Here is a 19,924-nt window from a genome sequence, read left to right on the forward strand (position 1 = left end):
TGGTTGGTACATAGTACCACAATTGTATCAAAAGTACCTGAACGTGTGTTTAAGGTTTAAACAATCAAGACCAAATATAGGCAGGTAGATAAGGTGCTTTCTGCATCCTTCTTTAAAGGAAGAACTGACATGTTTGTCCAACCAGATAAAACACATTTCATTCCCTCGGTTTGTTGCATTACACTCCTTTCCTCCTGACTATTGACTCACTGGCCACCAGTATATATAAAAAAATAAGCACCTGCTGTATTATTTCACTGCAGAGGCAATGTGCTCAATCAGAACAAATACCAATACACTTTTGTACAATGCATTTGGATCACCAACTGTTCCCGCTTGCATTTTTCTATGGGCTATTTTTTTTAATTGTCTTGCCATTCAATGCTGCTTGATGTACTACTGATTACCGTGTTCATACCAAAAAGCAAGTTATTATGCTCACAGTTCCTGAGTAGCTGATATAGGGCCCACTTTTTTGTAGTTTGTCATGAGAAAGAAAAAAAAAACTACTCATGATTTTTTTGGCCAGCATGAGTTTTAGAGGCAGAATATACAGCATGTAGTAGTTTTATCAGCAAGTCTCATTAAAGTAGATTCCAATGACTTTGATCCAAGAAATGTGGACATTTAAAGCCCTGTTCCAAAACTTGCATCGATGCAACACAATTTTGAAATAAATCAAGGAGAAACCATTTCATTTAAGTGTTTTTAATTATTTTCTGTCACTTGTACAAAAAAAATATGTTTGAGTCCACCCTCATAAAACGACCTTCCCTGCGTTTGATCTGGCATCGAATCAACATCTTTCTAAAACTATAAAAGATACAACCATGTAGCGCGCCGCAAGTCTTTTACAGCCTGAAATGGGGACACAGCATCTGCAAAAACTGACGGATCAGATCTGGCCGCTTTCCATCTTTGCCCCTCAGCATACGCAGTTTTGAAACAAAAAGTGAAAACAAACGGCCGAATCAATAAGCTGCCATACAGCAGACGAATATTTCATGTTTTTTTGAATCACAGACGAAAAAAAAAGATCACACCTCCTAAGCAAAGTTACTTTTAAAAAAATGTGCTAGACTGAAGTCTGGAAGTGGAGATAGAAGACGGTTAAAGGCAGACAGTTGATTTTACACTTGGAGAACAAGAACAGACTCCCCCCTTCCCCACGCCAGCCCCGACCCTCCCCCTACGCCTCCCAAAACCAGTCTACCCAAATTCTGTAGCTCCAGGTCCAGCATACAACTTACTGCCCAGCTTAAGTTGCATCCTTCAGGCATTCTCAAGACATCTGACACTTGAGAATTGTTTTAAACTCCCTCCCCCTCACGAATAAAACTTAATTTCATAACCTTCAACGCCTTTTTTCTTTGCGGTCGGATTTGTGATCTCGATCGCTGCGCGAGTGCCTCTTCCGATCCGAGCGGCCGCCCTCGGAGCTCGTCCTCTTCCGGTCCGACTTATCCTTCGAGCCCTTCCCGTCCCTTCCCCCGCTCTTGGAAGACTTGTGACTACCCCGATGTCCTCCTCCGTCCTTGTCCCTCTTCCTCTCCCCGCGGTCCCGGCCTCCTGAGGACCTCCTCTTGCGCTTGTGGCGGTCACGGTCGCTACCACCGCGGCCGCCCTCTCCACCTCCACCGCGTCCCCGGCTGCGGCTCCTGCTGGAGGAGGAGGAGCTTGAGGAGCTGTCGCTGGAGGAGCTCCTGGAGCTGGAGCAACTTGAGGAGGAGCTGCTCCCACTGGACGAGGAGCCGCTGGAACCGCTGGAGGACGAGGAGCTACTACTGCCCCCTCGGCTGCTCTTCTTCTTGCTACCGTCCCGAGTTTTGGCGCGCCCACGGTCCTCAGCCGCTGCTGCCTCTGCAGACTCCTCTGGCTGTGGTTGGGACTGTTGCTGCTGTGGTTGGCTAGCCTCGGAGCCGACGGTGTCGGTGGCGGCCCCCTCTTTTGGTGCGTCCTTGGCGGGGGATGTGAGGTCTGCGGGGGCGTCCTGGGTGGGGGGCGGCTGGAAGGTGGTGGTCTCAAGGTCGGTCACGGCAGCTGCCAACACGGCTGCTGCCGCAGCTGCAGCTTCGGCTATGCCACCGTCGGCAAGTGCTGCGTTTTGAGAGGCTGGCTCCTGGGTGCTGTCTGTGTCTTCCAGCCCCGGGATAGAAACGTCCAGCATGGGCTCGCTGGCGGAAGCGGTTTGGGTCTCGGGGAAGCTTTCTGAAGCCTGGGGTTTGGTCGGCATATCCTGTCGATGGTCCTTAGCCTCGCTTTTCTCCTCCTGCTGCTGCTGCTCCTCATCCTGCCTACTCTGGCTACCCACCTCCTCTGCCATCACCTCTGCCTTTGGACTCTCCTCCATACCCTGCGCTAACTTATCTCCCTCCTCCCCCTCCCCCTGCTTCTCCCCCTTACTACCCTCTGCATCACCTACCTCCATCTGCTCCTCCTCTTCCTTGGCCTCTCCCTCCTCCTCAGACTCCTCGTCTTCCTCCTCATCCTTTTCCGCCACCCTCTTCCTCTTCCCACCCGCCTGCACCTTGTCGCCTGACTCCCCGTCCTCCTGCTTGTGGCCTACCTTGCCCTTAGACTCCTTCTCCTTCTCTGTCCCTTCCTCCATCTCATCTGGCTCCTTCTTCTCCTCCTCTTCCTCCTGATCCTCCTCATCCTCCATCTCCTCATCTGCTTGGCGGTTACCCGTCACCTTCACTACCTGTCCCGGCTTACCCTCCTCTCGTTCTTCTTTCTTCGCGCCCGCGCCCTCCTCCTGGGCGCCCTCGGCCCTCTGGGACTGGCGCCGTGGCCGAGCCTCCATCTTGCCCAGCTGCTCGGCAAAGCTCTTGCGCCGCTCCTCAAACAAACCTGTAGGAGAGGGGTCAGAGGTGATCAAACTGCTCCACGCACAACTGACTGAAGAGGATTTACACAGCATCAACATGAACCAAAAATCTGGACTTTTCCCTATTTAGCGGAAAGCGGAGTAATCTCTACTTTTAACGACAAAGAGAAGGCCCTATTGCTGAACCAGCTTAATGTGATTAGTCAAANAGACTTCAGGAAATAGACTGAATCTGTGACACTGTAGAAGGCTCTGTGCAGCCGAAACGTCTGTCATGTCAGTCCCTGCAATGTTAAAATAAAAAGAAAACAACAAGAAAGAAGAAAAATTGAGTGTGATCCATTTCCTACTACTTAATGTGATTAGTGCCCATGGAAGACAACAATACAAATTCAGAAATGCCCTTCATTTGCTCACTGGTATATGAACCACTTGGACTATTGAGGTTGAACAGGTAACACATATGAATTAATACATTTTAAAAATAAATAAAAGCATTTTTTTTAACAAAAGGGAAGATGAAAATACTTACCATTCATTTTTTTCTGCGATTCCTCTAGCAGCTTCTGGGTTGCTGAGCACATTTTGCCAGGCAAGTAGAAGATGGGCGGCTTGCTCTTAGTGCGGATAAACTTGACTATCTTGGCATTGTGTGCATTCCATTCCTCTTGCTGGGAAAAAAACAAGTACATTGAGAAACAGCAAGAAATGACAGTCTTCCATAAGAGGGAGAAGTGGAGCGAGAACAAAGTAGCAGAGAACTCTGAACTTAGAAAAAGTTTTATTCCCCTCCCAGCCTTCTTATCTGAATGGGATATATCCCTAGAGAACTTCAAATCAGAGCAAATGAGATACTTAGGGGAAGGAGTGGGCTACAGTAGGAAACATACCAACTGGGCGAGTTCCACTTTCTGTTCCAGAAGCCTCAGCTCAGTCTGTTTCGCTCGTCTCTCTTCAAAGAGCTCTCGTCTCTCGCTCTCCACTTTCTTGCGCTCCGTCTCAGCTTGCACTTCCAATTTCTGCTCAATCTCCAGGCGTCGTTTTTGCTGACAGACACAATAACATAGAAAGAAACCAGAAAGTCATTTTCAAGGCCAACTTCCATTTTAAATTTCCAATCTCCTCTAACAATGACAAGCAAAAACTAATAATAAAAAAAAACAAATATGCAAATGAATACATGTTGCATGTCACAGAAGGAAGCCAAAATGACTTTTGTCACCCTTTTCACACAGAAACATGCTCTACTTACTCTATCATTAGCCACTGTAGATTCTTGCTTGAACTTTTGCAAAGTTCCCATCAACAGGCCGAACATACGTCGATTCCTGATGGGGGGTAAAAAATAGAAATCGTCTCATAATTAACAGACACATTAGAATCAACAACCCAAGAAGCACAATGATAAATTATTACAAAGAGGGTCAGCCAAAGGCAAATCCACCCCAGCTCTCCCATTACCTCTGCTTTCCCCGTTCATCCATGGTCTGATCCTGGATCAGATCTCGACGTGTTCGCTCTTTGGAGGTAGCAACAACAGATGACTGCAACGCTGGCTGCAGATGCAAGAGGACACACATTTAGGACGCAAGACGACACAGACACAATATTGGCCTTTAAATACGGCCTGTATGTCAAGCAGTCACTGATGCACAATTAAGCAAGGGATGGCTCTCACTTTCTTGACATCGTCATCATCCTCAGCGTCACTGTCATGGCGGAAATCTCTCCTTGCTCTTTGATCTCCAGCCAACCTAAGATGCAAATAATAAAATGTATTGAAACCCATGACTTGCATAACATTACAAGACTTTTATGGCAAGTGATTTATGTTAAGCAAAGCAAAAAGTTAATGCAGCCAGGGTGCAAAAAAGTTCTGTGAAGTGAAGTTAGGTTTGTTCTGAAGAGAACACTTGGGGGAGAGAAAAAAAAGCCTGCACAAATGTATACTCATTTCAGTATTTCTTAATAGAATGGATATCAAATCAACATCTGATATGACTAAATGTAGGCTGCAAAGTGCAAACAAAATGTTGCTGATTTGCACAAGATCACGGTTCTGGCCTTCATATGCCAACACCCGTTTCAACTTACCGAAGGAGTGCTCCTTCAATGTCCCTTTGTTTGGCTGCAGGTCCACCACCCGAGTCGGAGAGTCCACGCCTGCCAAAAAAGAAAAAAAGGGGGTTGCCCTTAATGACTTCTGGCAATGCTGAACAAGTAAGAAGTAGTTTGTGCCTGTGGTCTGCTTTTGCACTGTACAATATTGATCAGCGTAGGTAATGTCTTCCTTGTATCCATATTCTTGGGAGGTGAAGGTTTGTGAAAATGTGTCATAGGGAGACATCCACCTATGGTACTTACCTGAGCAAGTTGATTCCGCGCCCCCTACCTCCACCTGGGCCTGGGAGTGTTTGCCGCCTGGCTTGTTGACCAGGTCTGGAAATTCAAAACATGCAAAACATTACAATGTATTCAGGGTTTCAAAGGGTCACTAAGTAGGCTATATGACTGACAAATGAAAGTGAAAGCACCCAGGGCATTCAAAGTACAACATGACATATTGGGGTAAATGGGCGGCTGTACTAAGGTAGCCCAAGCCAGTGAGTTTCAAGGAAAATTACGAAATTAGTCATGGCAATTTGACCAAGTAAACGTACTGTAACATTGACAAGCCTAACCTGGGAAGCAGGTGGGTAACACCACCACCAGTGTTACTTCCGTGAAGTATGTCAGTGATTAACATGGCCAAAGTTGCAATAACTACCTCGAATGCCAGTTAAGAACAGCAGTTGGGAAATGTGTGAGTATACCAATCAAAGCAACATTGATATACACAGTCTGAATAGGGAGGGTGCATATTGCTACAGACTGAGGCCAGGCTAGCAAGCTATATTTAGCTAAACAAATAGCATGCCCCTGTGTGCGTGCAAGTTTGCTGCAAAGTCACTAGCGGACTTTTTAATCATTTATACATGGACAGACATCGAATCCTAAGGTTAATGAATGGCTTTGAAATACTGATGATTTGCAACACCAAACGCACTAACAGGCACATACATGTCTGCATGTTTAGCTTGCCGAGGTTACCTCAGCAAGTACGAGGTTGGTGACTTGCTATCTAGGGTAAGGGGATGGAGACTCCCAACTGAGATCGCTCCCGGACGTGCGGTCCCAGGTGTTTCTATCACTCCCGGACGTGCGGTCCCACCCGATTATATTTCACGTATTATCATATACTGCCACATACAAGCAATTTAGGGTTAGGGTTAGGTTTAGGGTTAGGGTTAGGTTTAGGGTTAAGGTTAGGGTTAGAAACAAAAACTAACATCAACAAGATAACTGGCTCCGTCATATGGCGGTGGTACCGATAGTCTGGCTAGTGGGAGCGAGATGAAATGGGAGCGTCCTGAGTTGGGAGCGTCAATCTGGGAATCCTATCTAGCTAGCTACCTAGCCACCACCGAGAAGGGAAACGTGCCAAATGGATTTCGCTGTCGTCAATCCGCTTACCTGAGTTCATTTGGATCTCTTCCCGTTAGTTTCTTGATATTATCGTCCACATTTCTTAAACTTTCTTTCGCTTTTTCAAGCTGATCTTGCAAAGATCTCACAGCCACCGCCATCTTAGTCACGGACAGACGCTAATGGAGTCGGCGCAAAGCATCTCTGGGTGAGCATGGGCGCGACAATTCATCAGTGGTGGCAGAAACAGTGGCCAATAGAAACTACCCTCTTAGGTCAAGGACCAATCATAGCCTCGCATACTAGTACAGTGTGGATCCAAACACAAGAGCCATTCCACAGCAGATAGACTGATACCACAGCAGAGCTGAGTGAGTGCGTATACATGCAGTTCAGTATCCCGAATATGATCGGGATATTAAGTATCCCGAATTTGCATTTGCGCATATAAACACTTCAGTATCCCGAATAAGCCCTTATTCGGTATACTGAGAAATCGGGATATGCTAGGTGGAGTTTTCCGAAAGAAGCCGGGATACTGACGCATGTATACACCTTATCCCGAATACAGGGGCTTCCCATGGAACGCTGTTGCTGGTATCCAGGCTACACGCATTTGAAGATAATTCTATAACGGCCAAGAATGTAGACTGGGATATAACGTTCTGTTCGCATATAAACACCTTATCCCGAATATGATCATAACCGGGATAAGCCTCATATTCGGGATACTGAACTGCATGTAAACGCACTCAGTGATACTGTCGGAATTGATGGTTGGGCGCTTTTCGAGTGTTTGCACACAGTGTGACAATCATGGTCCTTCAACATGCAGTAATTACAGTATCCCTTGTCTTGATTCACTTAATATCTTACCCTGAATGACATGGGTTGTGCTGTTCATTTTAATAAGATCATCAATAAATTGTATTATGTGCCATTGTCATTCAATGTGGTTGAAATATACTGTAGCCTAATTAGTATTATGCTGCCCATAAAACTTTTACATACACTTTAGCATGCATACAATTTGTTAAACTTAGTAAATCAAACTTAAAGTTGTGGGAAATTGCTGTGCCGCTTTCATAATTAACTTGAAAATAGGTACAATATAGGCTACTTAAACGTGAACTGAAATCACTAATATAAAGTAGCTCAAATAAATCCAACAAATGACTGGTGAAAATAAATTGGTTTTCGATTCCTTGTTAAAACACCTGTTCAGCTGTTCAAATAATAAAAAAAAAACACATATGTACAAAATACTTTTTATTAAACAAAAATTAAATCACATGGGTACACTTCAAGAGTGTCAAACATGCTCATGTACTTAAAAAACAAGGCCTCTCAGTCAAGGAACTTCAAAGCACTGGGCAGCCATGGCTAAAAACAAACGGTCAAAAGATCCAGATAATTTTCTGTGCATCTGTACATCCAGTCAGTCATTATCTGCCAGGTCATTCTGTTCGAAGTATCTGAAAGATTGAAAAATTAATAAATCAACAACTCAATAAATGCAGCTATGCTGCATGTTGTAAAAATGTAGTACATCACCTTGACAAAGGATATGTCATTTTACCTGGCAACCAAACAAATCAATAAGTTGAGTGCTGACAATCTGTCATCTTCTTTGGTCTCCTGTAAAGTAATAAGTACATGTTGTACTGCTGAGTGAGATGCTTCGATGCCATTCTACCATGTCAACTGTATTATTCTTATTGAACATATGTAGAGTGAAAATGCAAGGCATTCAACTCCATTCTAAATTGCATTTAAGAGAGGACGCATCAGTGAGCTTACCAACGTGACTCGTACACTGCCACATCGCCGTGCAAGTTGTCGAATGAGGGAATGTGCTTCAGGAAGAAGAGGTTTCTCAAGGCATGCCAACAATGCATATAACCACCTACCCTGTAAAATGTACAATGCGTTACATTTACGATTCACAAGTCTGTGAACTTGTATTTTGAGTGTTGCGAGTGGGAATGGGTCTTACCAGCTGAGGGACAAACGATTTCTCTTCAAACCAATTCATCAAATGTTCAAGCACTGCGCTAATAGTTGCCTATGAGGAATGAAAGGTGAACATTGTGTATTTAAAAATGAAAATAAAAATGCTCTTACAACACTTAATTTCAGTTTTGTTGGACAGACAGTAATTTACCTGATTCAACCGGCTGACAATGCTGAGAAAGGGTGGGAATCCAATCTGTGTCAAAGAAATATTGATATGTTGAGAAAACAACATTTTGTTACTATTATTATTCATCTATTGTTGGTAATTGTTTATCGTATTATTCGTTTATAATTGTGTTTTTCAGGGAGCATAAATGGTCTGGCTACCTTAACATAGTTGAGGCCTGCGTCAGCATCTGCTTTGTCATCAAGAGAGTCTAGATAAACACTCTCACCCAGGCAGAACCTTTTCCACCCTTCTTCATCCTCCATTTTAGGCTGAAAAGGCATATTCATTTTGTAATAATAATAAACACATTCAGAGTTTTCTCAAAACCTCTTGTGTAAATGTGCGTATCAAACCTACCATAACTACGTTGTCATCAAGTTTCTTCCCCTTCCATTGTAGTCGGTGCTTCTGAACACTCTGCTGGGGGGAAAAGGTCACTATTGTGTGCTGCACTGATTCACCATAAAATTGTATTGCATGCAGATTTTGCACACAGTATACATGTAAATAAATATTAAGTGAGCATACAAACAAAATGTCTTGCCTGTCTTATTTCTGAGAAGTTGCTGACTTGCTTTTGCTGCCACTTCAGACTTGGTGAGAAACCAGCAGGGGCTGCTTGGCAGGCTGTGAACTGTGCAGATGGCAGAAGTTAATTTAGTGGTGTCGCGCATAATTATGAGTAGAGTAATGATAGTACATATTTACTGGCTGAATTTCCATCTAATGAACATAATGCACTTTCTTACCGACACATTCACTGTTGGTTTCTTCAGTTTTTTTGGATCTATTTTCGCAACAACAACATCTGGGCAGAGGGATGCCTCGCGTCTACAAGATAAAATAACATATTGAGAAATAAGTTGTATACGAGCAAACAAAATGACAACACCTAAGGCATTAGAAGTGATTCACTTACTGAACTTGTCGAAGGTATTCTTGTGGATTTCTGGGTGTTTCACCGAGATCCAACTCTTCAGAATCTGATGCTTCCACTGGCAGAAGCCTGGGCATTAACTCCTCTGCATCCGAGCTCATTTTAAAACGTTGTGATGGTAGTGCACTCTAATGTCTGGGTAATATGTGTACACTAGCTCATCACGCACAGGCAAGCAGAAGTTAGAAATACTAACACAATCCTAGCAGTTCGCGAATAATAACACGAATTCACGTTCAGGGCGCAGCCATCTTTGTTTGCGACAATGACGTATTACAAGTGCGACCGTTGCTATGGCAACATAGGTAAAGCTCCCTGTGTTCTAATTTCTCTGGTAAAGCCAACTTGCCAGCATGTCAGAGGATTTTACCACAGCCCGTCTTCTCTACAGACTCTCGGATTTTACTTTCTTTGAGACTATCCACACATTTTATAGCGTGAACCAGAGGCACGTGAAGCAGAAAAAAGTACTTTTAATGTAACATGCATCTTATTGGGTCTCATTTCTGTTTGACAGGCTGCATGGGGGCAATGTGAAGTGATGAAGGCAAGTGATGATGCTCAGTCAATGGGCAGCCAACAACAATTGAAGTTATAAGCTAGACCTATGTATATGGCAACATGATTTGGCTTAAGAGTTTATGCAAAAAGGTCATGCTAATAGGGCCTAATGCTGACTGAATATGTAGGCCTAATGGGTAGACTGAGTAGGCCTACAGCTGACATTTTAGTTTGGTCCCTTTAAATGCACATTCAAAGGTCCTAAAAAGAATGTTGTTTTGGACAGAACATATTTTCAGGGTGAGGGCAAATATATAACCAATAAATTATATCTCTAGGGTGTTTAATGTTTATGCAATTAGTCAAATAAAAAGGGTGCACTTTTGTCCCAACTGTAGGCCTACCCTAGCTAAAACCGGTGGGGTAAAGTTGAGACATAGAAGAGTACAGTTGAGACACCATTCTAATCAATGGGAGGTAATTTTATCCCATAGTAATAGCCATGAGAGCTAGTCTGATAGGAGCAAAACTAAAAGTCTATTCAGGGAAAAGAACTAGCCCGTGCTAGACAAAATGGGATAGGCGTAGGCCGCCTACTTGATTATTTGCTGGCCTTTTTCAATGGGACATTCATTGCTGCTTGCAATGTGGCTATTAACACCTTTGCAAGAGGTGCATTGGCCTAGAGGAGTGTTTTTCCCCATGAAGAATTATATTATATTATATTATATTATATTATATTATATTATATTATATTATTATAGCCTATTATATTATATTATTTAATCAGCTGGCCCCATATTGTGTTTGAAGTAGGCAAAGTCTGTAGCCTATTTTTTCTGCATTGCTCCATGAAGGTGTACCCCATCAATCATTAACATACCCTTTACTCTCTTTAGGGCAGAGCTGTCATATCTCCCTGTCCTTAGGTGATACACTGAGCAGGGTCAGTGTAAAAGGACAACTACCGGTATTCATGGATTAACATTCACTCGACTGGAATCCAAATTGATCTATTTATTAGGATGGTTTACAACAATGCCAAACCACAAGCTAACATGTGGTGGTGGCTCATCCTATCTCTGATCATATTTCCAGATGAAAGCAAGGGGTTGTCAGACATGAAAATATGTGGAGACTCTGCATGTGAAAGTAAGTCTCATTATTGTTTTCCTGCTTAACTACTAAATTGTAGTGCCACTGTACACCCCCTTTCCCCTTCTTCTAAGAAACAGAATTCTCTATACGTGGAAGGCTGTGATTTATGGTACAAAGGTCAAAATGTGTGTTGAACAGCGTAATGCAGCAGAACATTAATACAATGCTTAAGTGATAATAATACTGATAGTTGTATAGTATATGGTTTTACTGTCTTTGTTGTTTCTTTGTGACTTTTTAAAGCTATGATGAGTCGTGTGCTGGCAACCAAAAACTTTGAGGCGCCCGACTGCCGGTTTCTCAGCTTCAGAAAGGGAGACGTAATATTTGTTTACTTCAAACTGGCCGGAAAGAGGGACGACCTCTGGGCAGGAAGTGTGAGTTTTACGACCAAAAGAAAACAAAGTCTTCTGTCATTCATGCAAAATTACAAAATACTGTAGGCCTGTGCAACATGGAAATAACTCATCATATCTTCTGCAGAGAGATAGGAGCTTTGGATATTTTCCAAAAGCTGCCGTCAATATTGATGAGACTCATGTGTCAAAGGAAAAAGAAATCACACTTTCTACAGAGGTAATGGCATTTTGACATGACAGAGATTTTCACACACACTGCCAAGTTAACATGGACTGTCAATGCATTTTTCAATTTGTGTGTGTGTGTGTGTGTGTGTGTGTGTGTGTGTGTGTGTGTGTGTGTGTGTGTGTGTGTGTGTGAGAGAGAGAGAGTATTGCCACTGTTGTCACCCCACTATCATTAAGGTGGATTCGTATGATCTGTTGTTTCAGAAACTGGATTTTTTCTGTATTGATGAATATGGTGGGGTCATCGAATTCGATGATTCAGACGAACATGAAGGAAGTCAGCCAGGAAGGGAAATGGACAGTTATGACAAATACCTGCATGATACCATGGAGGATACTGATGCATTTGACGCCTCTACACACACTAGCATAGACCAGACGGGGTCAGAAGAGGTGCCTCACAAAGGGTCACCAGGAGCTTCAGAACAAGGTGGGTCTGCCTGGATTCCCTCTGCAGTATCAGGATGGTTTGGTACAACTGACCAAAACAATGCAGCATTATCTGATGATAACAACAAGGACTTTCCTGCAGACGATGACAAGCAAGACATATTTAGGAAACGCAAGCTTGCATTGGACGACGAACAACTTGAGGAGAAATCTTCAAGCATGTTCGGGTGGATCGGGGGTGAACTAACAAATGTCCTGGGCTATGGTCAAAAAGAAGCTGAAGGTGATGCAAAAGCTGGCGTAGAGGGACAGCCCATGGAGGAGCTGAAGGACACATCTGGACAGGATAGCTCCTGGACAAATTTTGGACTTGGTGATGTCTTGAACTTTGGTGGTGAGGGCACTGCGGAGGCAGACAGAGTCCAGGACGCTCAGGGCCAGGGAACAGAGATATTTGCAAAGGAAGGATCAGAGCAACCTCCAGAACAAAAGGGGAAAATAGGGGAAACTGAGACAGCGGAGACGACTGCTGAAACTGACATTCCAAAAGGAAATGAAGGATTGCTGGAAAGCCCTGAAGCATCCATTGAAGTTGTACAAGAGAAGGACATGACCCAAGAGGAGGCCAGTGACTGGTATGGGGGGATGTTTAATAACATTGTAGGATATTATACTGGACAGGAAAAAGAGGAACACCCAGAAAATGGTGGGGCCGTCTCTGAGGTGGTGGATGGCTCAGCGCATGTCACTGTGCAAGACACAACACCAGACAGCAGTGAAGCAGCTGAGACACCACTTCCATCCCTATTAGGAAACGTTACCTCAGACATGCAGAGTGACGTGATTAATAACAGTGGTGAGGTTCAACATAAAGACAATTTGGAACTATTCCTTCCAGATGTGGATACCCTAGCAAAGGATGATAACTTTTCAGAGGGATTGGAAGTATTGCCAGACATAGAAGGGAAAGGGAATCAATCAGGCCTTGAAGGTTCAGATAATTCAAGCAATCTGAAGATTCCATTTGACGAAAATAATGTGTCACTGCCAACAGAATCCCAAATAGAAGATGACAAGGAGAGGAATGAGGAGCCTCTGTCAAAGGATGAAACTGGACTTGAAGAGCATGCAGATGTTGGTGTTGAAAACGAAAACCAAGATGAAACACCCAAAGTTTCCTCACCTGAAAATGAACTCCAGCATTCAATTGGAAAAACAGAATATACCACAGAGCCAATCACACAATCTGAGGTGTCAGATGGTTCATTGCATTGGTCTGAGGTGTCAGACAGCACCTCTGAAAAAAACTCAGATTCAGTGCAAAGCCAATTTGTCACTGCTATTACAGATAACACAGAAATAACACCAAGTCTGTCCATTTCCACACAACCTCTGGAGGTAACAGATATCCTGTCAGAAACGGTTGTGGTACCTGATGGGATCTCTTTTGAAAAAGATACTTCTGATGTGGAAATGAGCACTTTAAACAAGATAGCTGTAGATAATGAGGTATTGGGGGAGGATTCAGAGTCAGATGATGAAAAAGACACAGTGGACATGAATATACATGAAGACAGTGATTTTATTGCAAACACAGAGGGATCAAACAGTAACACTGACAAGGAACTAATTGTGAATAATCAACATCCAGGCAGTGAGAGGTTAGTAGAAACAACTGAATCAGTTTTACCAGAAGGAAGAACTGATGGCCTGCGTGTTATTCAATTGAAAGAAAGTAAAGAGTCCCAAGAATTATATCAACATGCAAAAGAGGAGCAAAGTGAAATATCCTCCTCTGATTTTTCATCTCAGGTAGAAACAAGTCATGAATCCCAAGACAACACAGACGATCAATACAATGATCAGCAACACAACATAAACACACAATATAATCAGAGTTTGGAGGACAGTGGGTCAATTGGACTGGCAAGTGATGGAGGTTTCGGTAAACCTGAGGCTATTCAGGAGGATTCAAAACATGATCTTGAGGAACTAGAGAAAGAGCTAGTTGTCAGCGACCAATCAGTTGGGGAGAATGCTGGCCTATATCAGCAAGGGGTTGATAATAAATCTGTGACAGAGTTGCTGAATACTGACGGGAAGTATTCAAATTTAGATACATTCCCAGCACAAACTGACGAGCATATGGAAAATAGGACTGCCTCTACTGAAACAAGTTTAAGAAAAGTTGACCTCAGTTCTTCAGAGAACATTATTGATGACAATGACTCAGTAACTTTGAGCAAGGCAGAGACCGAAGCAGACATCTCACACTCAAAAGTTGTTACAGCGAGAGATGAAATGGAATCTGGGGCAACTGAAATTAGCATTGATTCTGACACATCTTCACACAACTCTGAAGATGACAATGAATTGAAAGTGTTTCTATCTGATTCTGAGGATGGTAGTTTTTCTGCAAAAGAAACAGTGACTGCAGACAATCTTATTTTGCCAGACGTGGATACTTTGAAAGAAAGTATAGGGGCCCAAGAATTAGATACAGATGTAGACATGGAGCAAATGCAAAAATCCTCATCTGAATTTTTACTTGAGGTCGCAAATGGTAATAATTTCACCAAAGATACCACAGATGACCAATACAAACAAAATAGTTTGAGCGATTTAGATACACTCCGAATGCAGGCTAATGACGAAACAGAAAATATAAGTGCTTTTACTGAAACAAAGGTTCCTGTGGAGACCATTATTAATGACCCTGACTCAATTATTTTCAGAGAGGCAGAGACTGAAGCAGATAATTTACAGACAGAAATTTCAAAAAGAGTCAAGACTGATGAAACAGAATCGGAGACAGCTGAAATAACCACTGATTATAGCACACCTTCACACAACATTGAACACGTCAGTGAGCTGCTTCCCTCTTACTCTTCGGAGCATAATATTATTCCTCCTACCGAAACACTCTTTGAAGACACTCCTATTGTGCCAGAGAAAGTTCTGGATACTTATATGCCAGATGAAACAGACCATACTGCATCTGTAACACTCTCACCAGACTTTCGCACTGTGACAAAGGAGCAAGACACAGAGGAAACGGAATCTACTGTGACTGAGGTTGAAGATTTAAGAGACTTTAAACACTCATTGATTGACACAGACGATATACCAGCAGTGACTAATGAGCATATAGACTCCATACAGACTGGTGAGGGAAGTGACGGAAATATCTACACTCCCCATGAACAATCATCTGAATCAACAATCACAGATCCACTCATGAAGGAAGATGAGATGAACACAGGCTGGTATGGTAGTGTTTATAATACATTCACAGGACTATATGGTGGAGAAATAAAAGAAGATGACACAGGGGATAGTTTGGGGTTGTCAGACACTGCAGTAACTCCTGCACCAGACAGAATTTTAAACGAAGAGGTTACAGCACAAAGACAGGATCAACAGTCTCTGTTTACAGTAGAGGACCTGACATCTGCGTTTCAAAGCTTCACATCAAATTCTGAGGAGGACACAACCCCTATCGAGGGGAAGGATCAACAGAGTGAAGAGCCACCAACAGAGAACTCCCCTACAGGTAAGGAGACCCCACAACAACCTGACAATGTTGATCTCTGTCTGTTTGTCTGTGTCTGTCTGTCTGTCTGTCAGGTTGTCTGTCTGTCTGTCTGTCTGTCTGTGTCTGTCTGTCTGTCTGTCTGTCTATCTGTCTGTCAGGTTGTCTGTCTGTCTGGCCATCCTTCTGGCTGTCTGCAAGGTTGCCAGATGTGACAGATGACTTCCAGCCCAGTAAATGCTGGAAAACCACCTGGATGCACTAAATCCCGCCAAATCTGAACCAAATTCTATTGATTTCTATGACCATAAATCTACAGGACATACCTGCTCACTGTTTTTTTTTAACCCGCCGATGGTCATCCTAAACCGCCCAATTGGGCTGGAAACCTAATCTGGCAACCATGTCTGTCTGTCTGTTCGTGTATCATGGGTATCATGGGTGTGTGATGTGATAGTAAGTAGCCAGCCTGATATTCTGAAGCATGCTATACAGAATGGTGCACCTCACGCCACCCTTCTCCCATGCCCCACCTTCCTTCCTTGGCCTGGTAAAACTGACCTCCTATCCCCTTGTTCTTGGGCCTGGATGTAGCACTTGCAGTGATAAAAAGGAGGATGAGTTTGGAAGAAAATCAGATGGAATACATTTTGACGGAGGACCAGGATAAACTCCAAGGCACTTCATTCAGCAAAAAGATAGAACGGCTTCACTGCACTTACATAATTATGAAAACCTTTTAAAACTGAAATCCTGCCTTCATCAGAGATTCAAGCACTTGACAGAGCTTCTTCCTCTGAACAGCCTTCAGACTCTCGTAAAGAAACAGCAACTCTGAAGAGAGATGATGAAACCGATTGATCTGTCGAGCATGATGGACTGGAAATGGGGGGAAAACAGATATGTTGTGAAGATTGAATGCATTTAATGATCGAATGCATACTTTTCTATGATGTAACTAAGAAAACTAACAAACTGAACTTGGATAGAATGGTCTTTTGTTTCCTCGACTGTAAACTCCTAGATGGTTGGTGCATGTCTCTGCATTCACACACACAAACACACACACACACACACACACACACACACACACACACACACACACACACACACACACACACACACACACACACACACACACACACACACACACACACAGAGAAGTAGGCTAATGGAGATGTGAGGGATGTGTAATTTTTTAAAAAGATGACAGAACAAGTCTGAAAAATTGGGGCTCTGGTAAATAAAAGCAATTGTAGCAATGTGTTTAAGCCTTTTTGAAATTGCAGAACCATCAATGTGTTTAACAAGTTTTGGAAGGAAATCATGAATAACTGCACTAAAGTATGCTGCATTTCTGTATGCTTCATGTTGTTTACTGAACTCTCTTTAATCTTCAATTACTTTTTTTTTTTACTCACTATGTGTGCCTTAGTGGTAAACTGTGTTCAAGCAAAATGCCAAAGGTTGCATTATAATGGTATATTTCATCATTCTACAGACTCTGAATGCCTACAGGAGACCTGCAGTGGTTTGACCGAAAACACACAGGTCACTTCAGTAGATGGTGAAACAGCACAAGAAAGAGACTCAATCGACCTTGAAGAAGAAGACAGTGTTTCTCTGGATAATTCTGATTCCTACAACGGTAGGCTCGTTTTTCCAAATCTTTCAATCCGTAACCCAAAAACAAATGCCAATTTTATACTGATCTTTTATTGGCCTATACTGATCTAGTAATGGCCTAGGCTTATCAGTAGGCCCACAACAAGGGATTGTATATAGATTCATGGGCACATGCAGTATGAAGAAGACAGTCCATTTGCTGATTAAAAAAAGGCCTATTTTTTCATCAAAGTCCTCTCTTATCTAGTCTTCTTCATCAGAATGGCCATTGAAAACTTAAAACTATGGGCCGAAATGGCTTTCAAGATGTATTTGTCCATGCTGTGACACACTTTCAACGGGAAAAACGTGATAACAGGTTGATTTAAAAATCCAATTTATTACAATTGTAGGGTTTCGAGGATATACGTTGCTCTGCTAGTAGAGGGAGACTGTGTAGGTAGGCTGTGCTACTGAATGGTTTGTTGTTTTACTCACAGCTCAACATGTTTCTATTTTAACTGAAGGAATGAAGTCGGAGACACCCTCAGAAGATGAAGACAAGATGAATATGAGAACAACTGTTGCCTGGCTAACTGAAACTGGGGTGAACGCATGGTTAGCTTGCTTGGAGCTTATCAGATGGGTTTTCAAACAGGTAGGAAATGTAATTAATGCATTATAGGCCTACATTATGCATTATGCATGTGGATGACTGCAAGAGATTAAGTGGGCAACGCAATCTTAGAAAGGGTCTTCATTACGGTGTCATGTCACTGTAATAAGAATGACATGACCTATGAACGTTAATGACTCATTTTTATGACTCATTATTCGTTTTATTACAGTGTTGTCATAATCATTCAGTGTTTGATATGTCATTAAGACATCCAAGCAATGCAAACTTGACATTCCACTCAATGAAATAACACACTATCACAATAGTCATAAACATCAATAATGTTCCTGATGTGTCATTCTTTATGCTGGTTAATTACATGACATGACACACTGTAGTGTAGGCCCATGTAGATCCCTCCAAAGCAATGGTTGCCTGATTTTTAACACAATAGGCCTAGTGTTTACAAAAAGCCACTACGTCTAGCTGGTTGGACCTGTGGTGCTGCTAATTAAAAAACAAAAATGACACATTTGCTTTTACTAATGCACACCTAAAGCTATTTCACTCTGTACCTTTAAGACAGCTATGCCAGCTTAGCTGTATTTTTCTCCTCCTTTTTTTTTCTTTGACATGTCATCTCTTGTGACACCCTGCTGGAGAGTTTGGGAAAACTGTAACTTTTCTGTAACCAGTTTCAAAATATTTGATACAAAAGAAGCATAGAGAAATGAAGTTTGAGCTACAGCTGTTACAGTTGAAACATGGATACTGAAGAAGTTCAGGTTAGTAAAATGTTAAGCAGTTCGATTGACCTAAAAGCTGCTCTCGCGCTATGCACACCGGTCGAACGGGTCAGTTCTATTCGATACATGGGCTGCTGGAAGCTTCAGAACAGCTGTCACAATGTAGCACTTTGAAATTGGGTTAAAGTGTGCAGCAATGTAACGAAAACATATACTTTTGCCAGTTTGCGTGGAAGTGACACCGGTTGAAGTCGAAAAACAGTCTTCAACTAACTTAAAACAGTATCGTGGTGGCTAACGAAACCAAGTGACATAATGTTGAATAAGATTGTTACTGGCTTGTGAGATGTCACAGGAATACATTTTGAACATTGAGAAGTAGACTAGGTCAAGCTTTTTCTGCTAGAAGAACTTCCAGAATACGTCCACTGTCACTTTAACAGGAGTGTTGCAAAGATCTGTGGCAGTCTTCAATTGGTGACGTGTAGGATGTACCATATTGGGCGCGGGGTGAGCAAATTGAAAGCACGGATAATGAAATTCATATCAAAATGCAGAATAGAGGAAACAAACAAAAATAATTCTAAACCAAAGTGCAAGTAACAAACAAGTGTGGGTTCATCGAGCATTCCGGTGGATGGAACATGAAAGTCTGATCGGGTGATGACAGGCGCTTACCCCTTTTGGTAATATTTAGTACTGTCCCACACAAGCGCACTTGCCTTCATCGGCGTATCATGAGCGGAATGACAACAGATGGATAGATGAAATGTAATATTCTTATAAAACGTAAACGGGTGTTAAGTTGACAGGTCAGCCGGCGGAATGGCTGAAGAATTAAACATGAAAAAAATCGCCAATGAAGTCACCGAAGTGAAAGGAGCAGCAAGCGTTTACTACACGCTTGCAGTGGAGAAAGTAAAGGATGTGAGTGGCTGATCTATCTAAATGTTAGCTAGCTAGCAATCAACATAACCAACAGCTATACTCTACTATCCTCATCTCGCAGCTTTTTACATTTAATATCATCTGCTGCAGCTGAGCTGACTTGAAATCTAGTCACCCACACTGCCACCAGCTTTAGTGGAATCAAACAACCGGTTCTCGTGATGCTAATAGAACTGCAGGGAAACCCAACCGTTAGTAGAGTAGCTCTAATGTCAACAATAACAATAATGAACGACACAAAGGTAAAATTCTCTGGTCAGTAGAACCGGAGGTTTGCCTACATTTGGCAAACTAACAGAAGCTTTGCCCTCATTTACTCAAGAGGCATGTGTATGTTTCATGTAGCACAAAGGTTTCAAAGAAAAGATGACGTCTAATCTAGAATGAATAGAGGAAGTGTACTGTTCACCATGTTGCCTGTCTA

The 19,924-nt window shown here is 42.6% G+C and overlaps 3 protein-coding genes across 7 annotated transcripts in view; 1 reads left to right on the forward strand and 2 right to left on the reverse strand.

Moving 5' to 3' along the window:
* Positions 1-692: 692 nt before the first annotated feature.
* On the reverse strand, positions 693-6,501 carry pnn (pinin, desmosome associated protein). Its single transcript, XM_063183606.1, has 9 exons — positions 6,341-6,501; positions 5,192-5,266; positions 4,922-4,990; positions 4,506-4,581; positions 4,289-4,383; positions 4,080-4,155; positions 3,718-3,873; positions 3,360-3,498; positions 693-2,850 (listed from the first exon to the last, which is right to left on the reverse strand). The coding sequence occupies exons 1-9, from the start codon at positions 6,451-6,453 to the stop codon at positions 1,355-1,357; spliced, it is 2,295 nt and encodes a 764-aa protein (XP_063039676.1). The 5' UTR covers positions 6,454-6,501; the 3' UTR covers positions 693-1,354.
* Positions 6,502-7,548: 1,047 nt separating this feature from the next.
* Positions 7,549-9,715, reverse strand: gemin2 (gem (nuclear organelle) associated protein 2). The gene is made up of 10 exons (XM_063224041.1): positions 9,397-9,715; positions 9,227-9,308; positions 9,022-9,111; positions 8,835-8,894; positions 8,636-8,746; positions 8,457-8,501; positions 8,289-8,357; positions 8,093-8,203; positions 7,872-7,930; positions 7,549-7,767 (listed from the first exon to the last, which is right to left on the reverse strand). The coding sequence occupies exons 1-10, from the start codon at positions 9,513-9,515 to the stop codon at positions 7,731-7,733; spliced, it is 783 nt and encodes a 260-aa protein (XP_063080111.1). The 5' UTR covers positions 9,516-9,715; the 3' UTR covers positions 7,549-7,730.
* Positions 9,716-10,859: 1,144 nt separating this feature from the next.
* The window catches only part of mia2 (MIA SH3 domain ER export factor 2), a 31,874-nt gene continuing 22,809 nt past the window's right edge, over positions 10,860-19,924 (forward strand). Inside the window, exons 1-6 of one of the 5 annotated variants that reach the window (XM_063183608.1) lie at positions 10,860-11,067; positions 11,317-11,450; positions 11,557-11,649; positions 11,865-12,090; positions 17,084-17,230; positions 17,715-17,845. In XM_063183608.1, the coding sequence (XP_063039678.1) occupies positions 10,941-11,067; positions 11,317-11,450; positions 11,557-11,649; positions 11,865-12,090; positions 17,084-17,230; positions 17,715-17,845 (858 nt within the window). In that variant the 5' untranslated portion in view covers positions 10,860-10,940. Of the gene's footprint in view, positions 11,068-11,316; positions 11,451-11,556; positions 11,650-11,864; positions 12,091-14,764; positions 15,604-17,083; positions 17,231-17,714; positions 17,846-18,440; positions 18,592-19,333; positions 19,480-19,662; positions 19,743-19,924 lie in introns of those variants that run through there. The other 4 variants (XM_063183607.1, XM_063183611.1, XM_063183609.1 and 1 more) reach the window with 4 other exon arrangements.

The sequence above is a fragment of the Engraulis encrasicolus genome, chromosome 19 (assembly GCF_034702125.1).
Source record: "Engraulis encrasicolus isolate BLACKSEA-1 chromosome 19, IST_EnEncr_1.0, whole genome shotgun sequence".
NCBI classification, from domain to species: Eukaryota; Metazoa; Chordata; class Actinopteri; order Clupeiformes; family Engraulidae; genus Engraulis; species Engraulis encrasicolus.

Excerpts from the sequence above, each read along its gene's own strand:
- pnn (XM_063183606.1), bottom strand. The coding sequence starts at position 6,453 with ATGGCGGTGGCTGTGAGATCTTTGCAAGATCAGCTTGAAAAAGCGAAA. Across the intron at positions 4,582-4,921 it reads ATTGAAGGAGCACTCCTTCG|GTTGGCTGGAGATCAAAGAG; the intron begins GTAAGTTGAAAC and ends TTTGCATCTTAG. Across the intron at positions 4,384-4,505 it reads ATGATGACGATGTCAAGAAA|CCAGCGTTGCAGTCATCTGT; the intron begins GTGAGAGCCATC and ends TTGCATCTGCAG.
- gemin2 (XM_063224041.1), bottom strand. The coding sequence starts at position 9,515 with ATGAGCTCGGATGCAGAGGAGTTAATGCCCAGGCTTCTGCCAGTGGAA. Across the intron at positions 7,931-8,092 it reads GCAGTGTACGAGTCACGTTG|GAGACCAAAGAAGATGACAG; the intron begins GTAAGCTCACTG and ends ATTACTTTACAG. Across the intron at positions 7,768-7,871 it reads TTGATTTGTTTGGTTGCCAG|ATACTTCGAACAGAATGACC; the intron begins GTAAAATGACAT and ends TCAATCTTTCAG.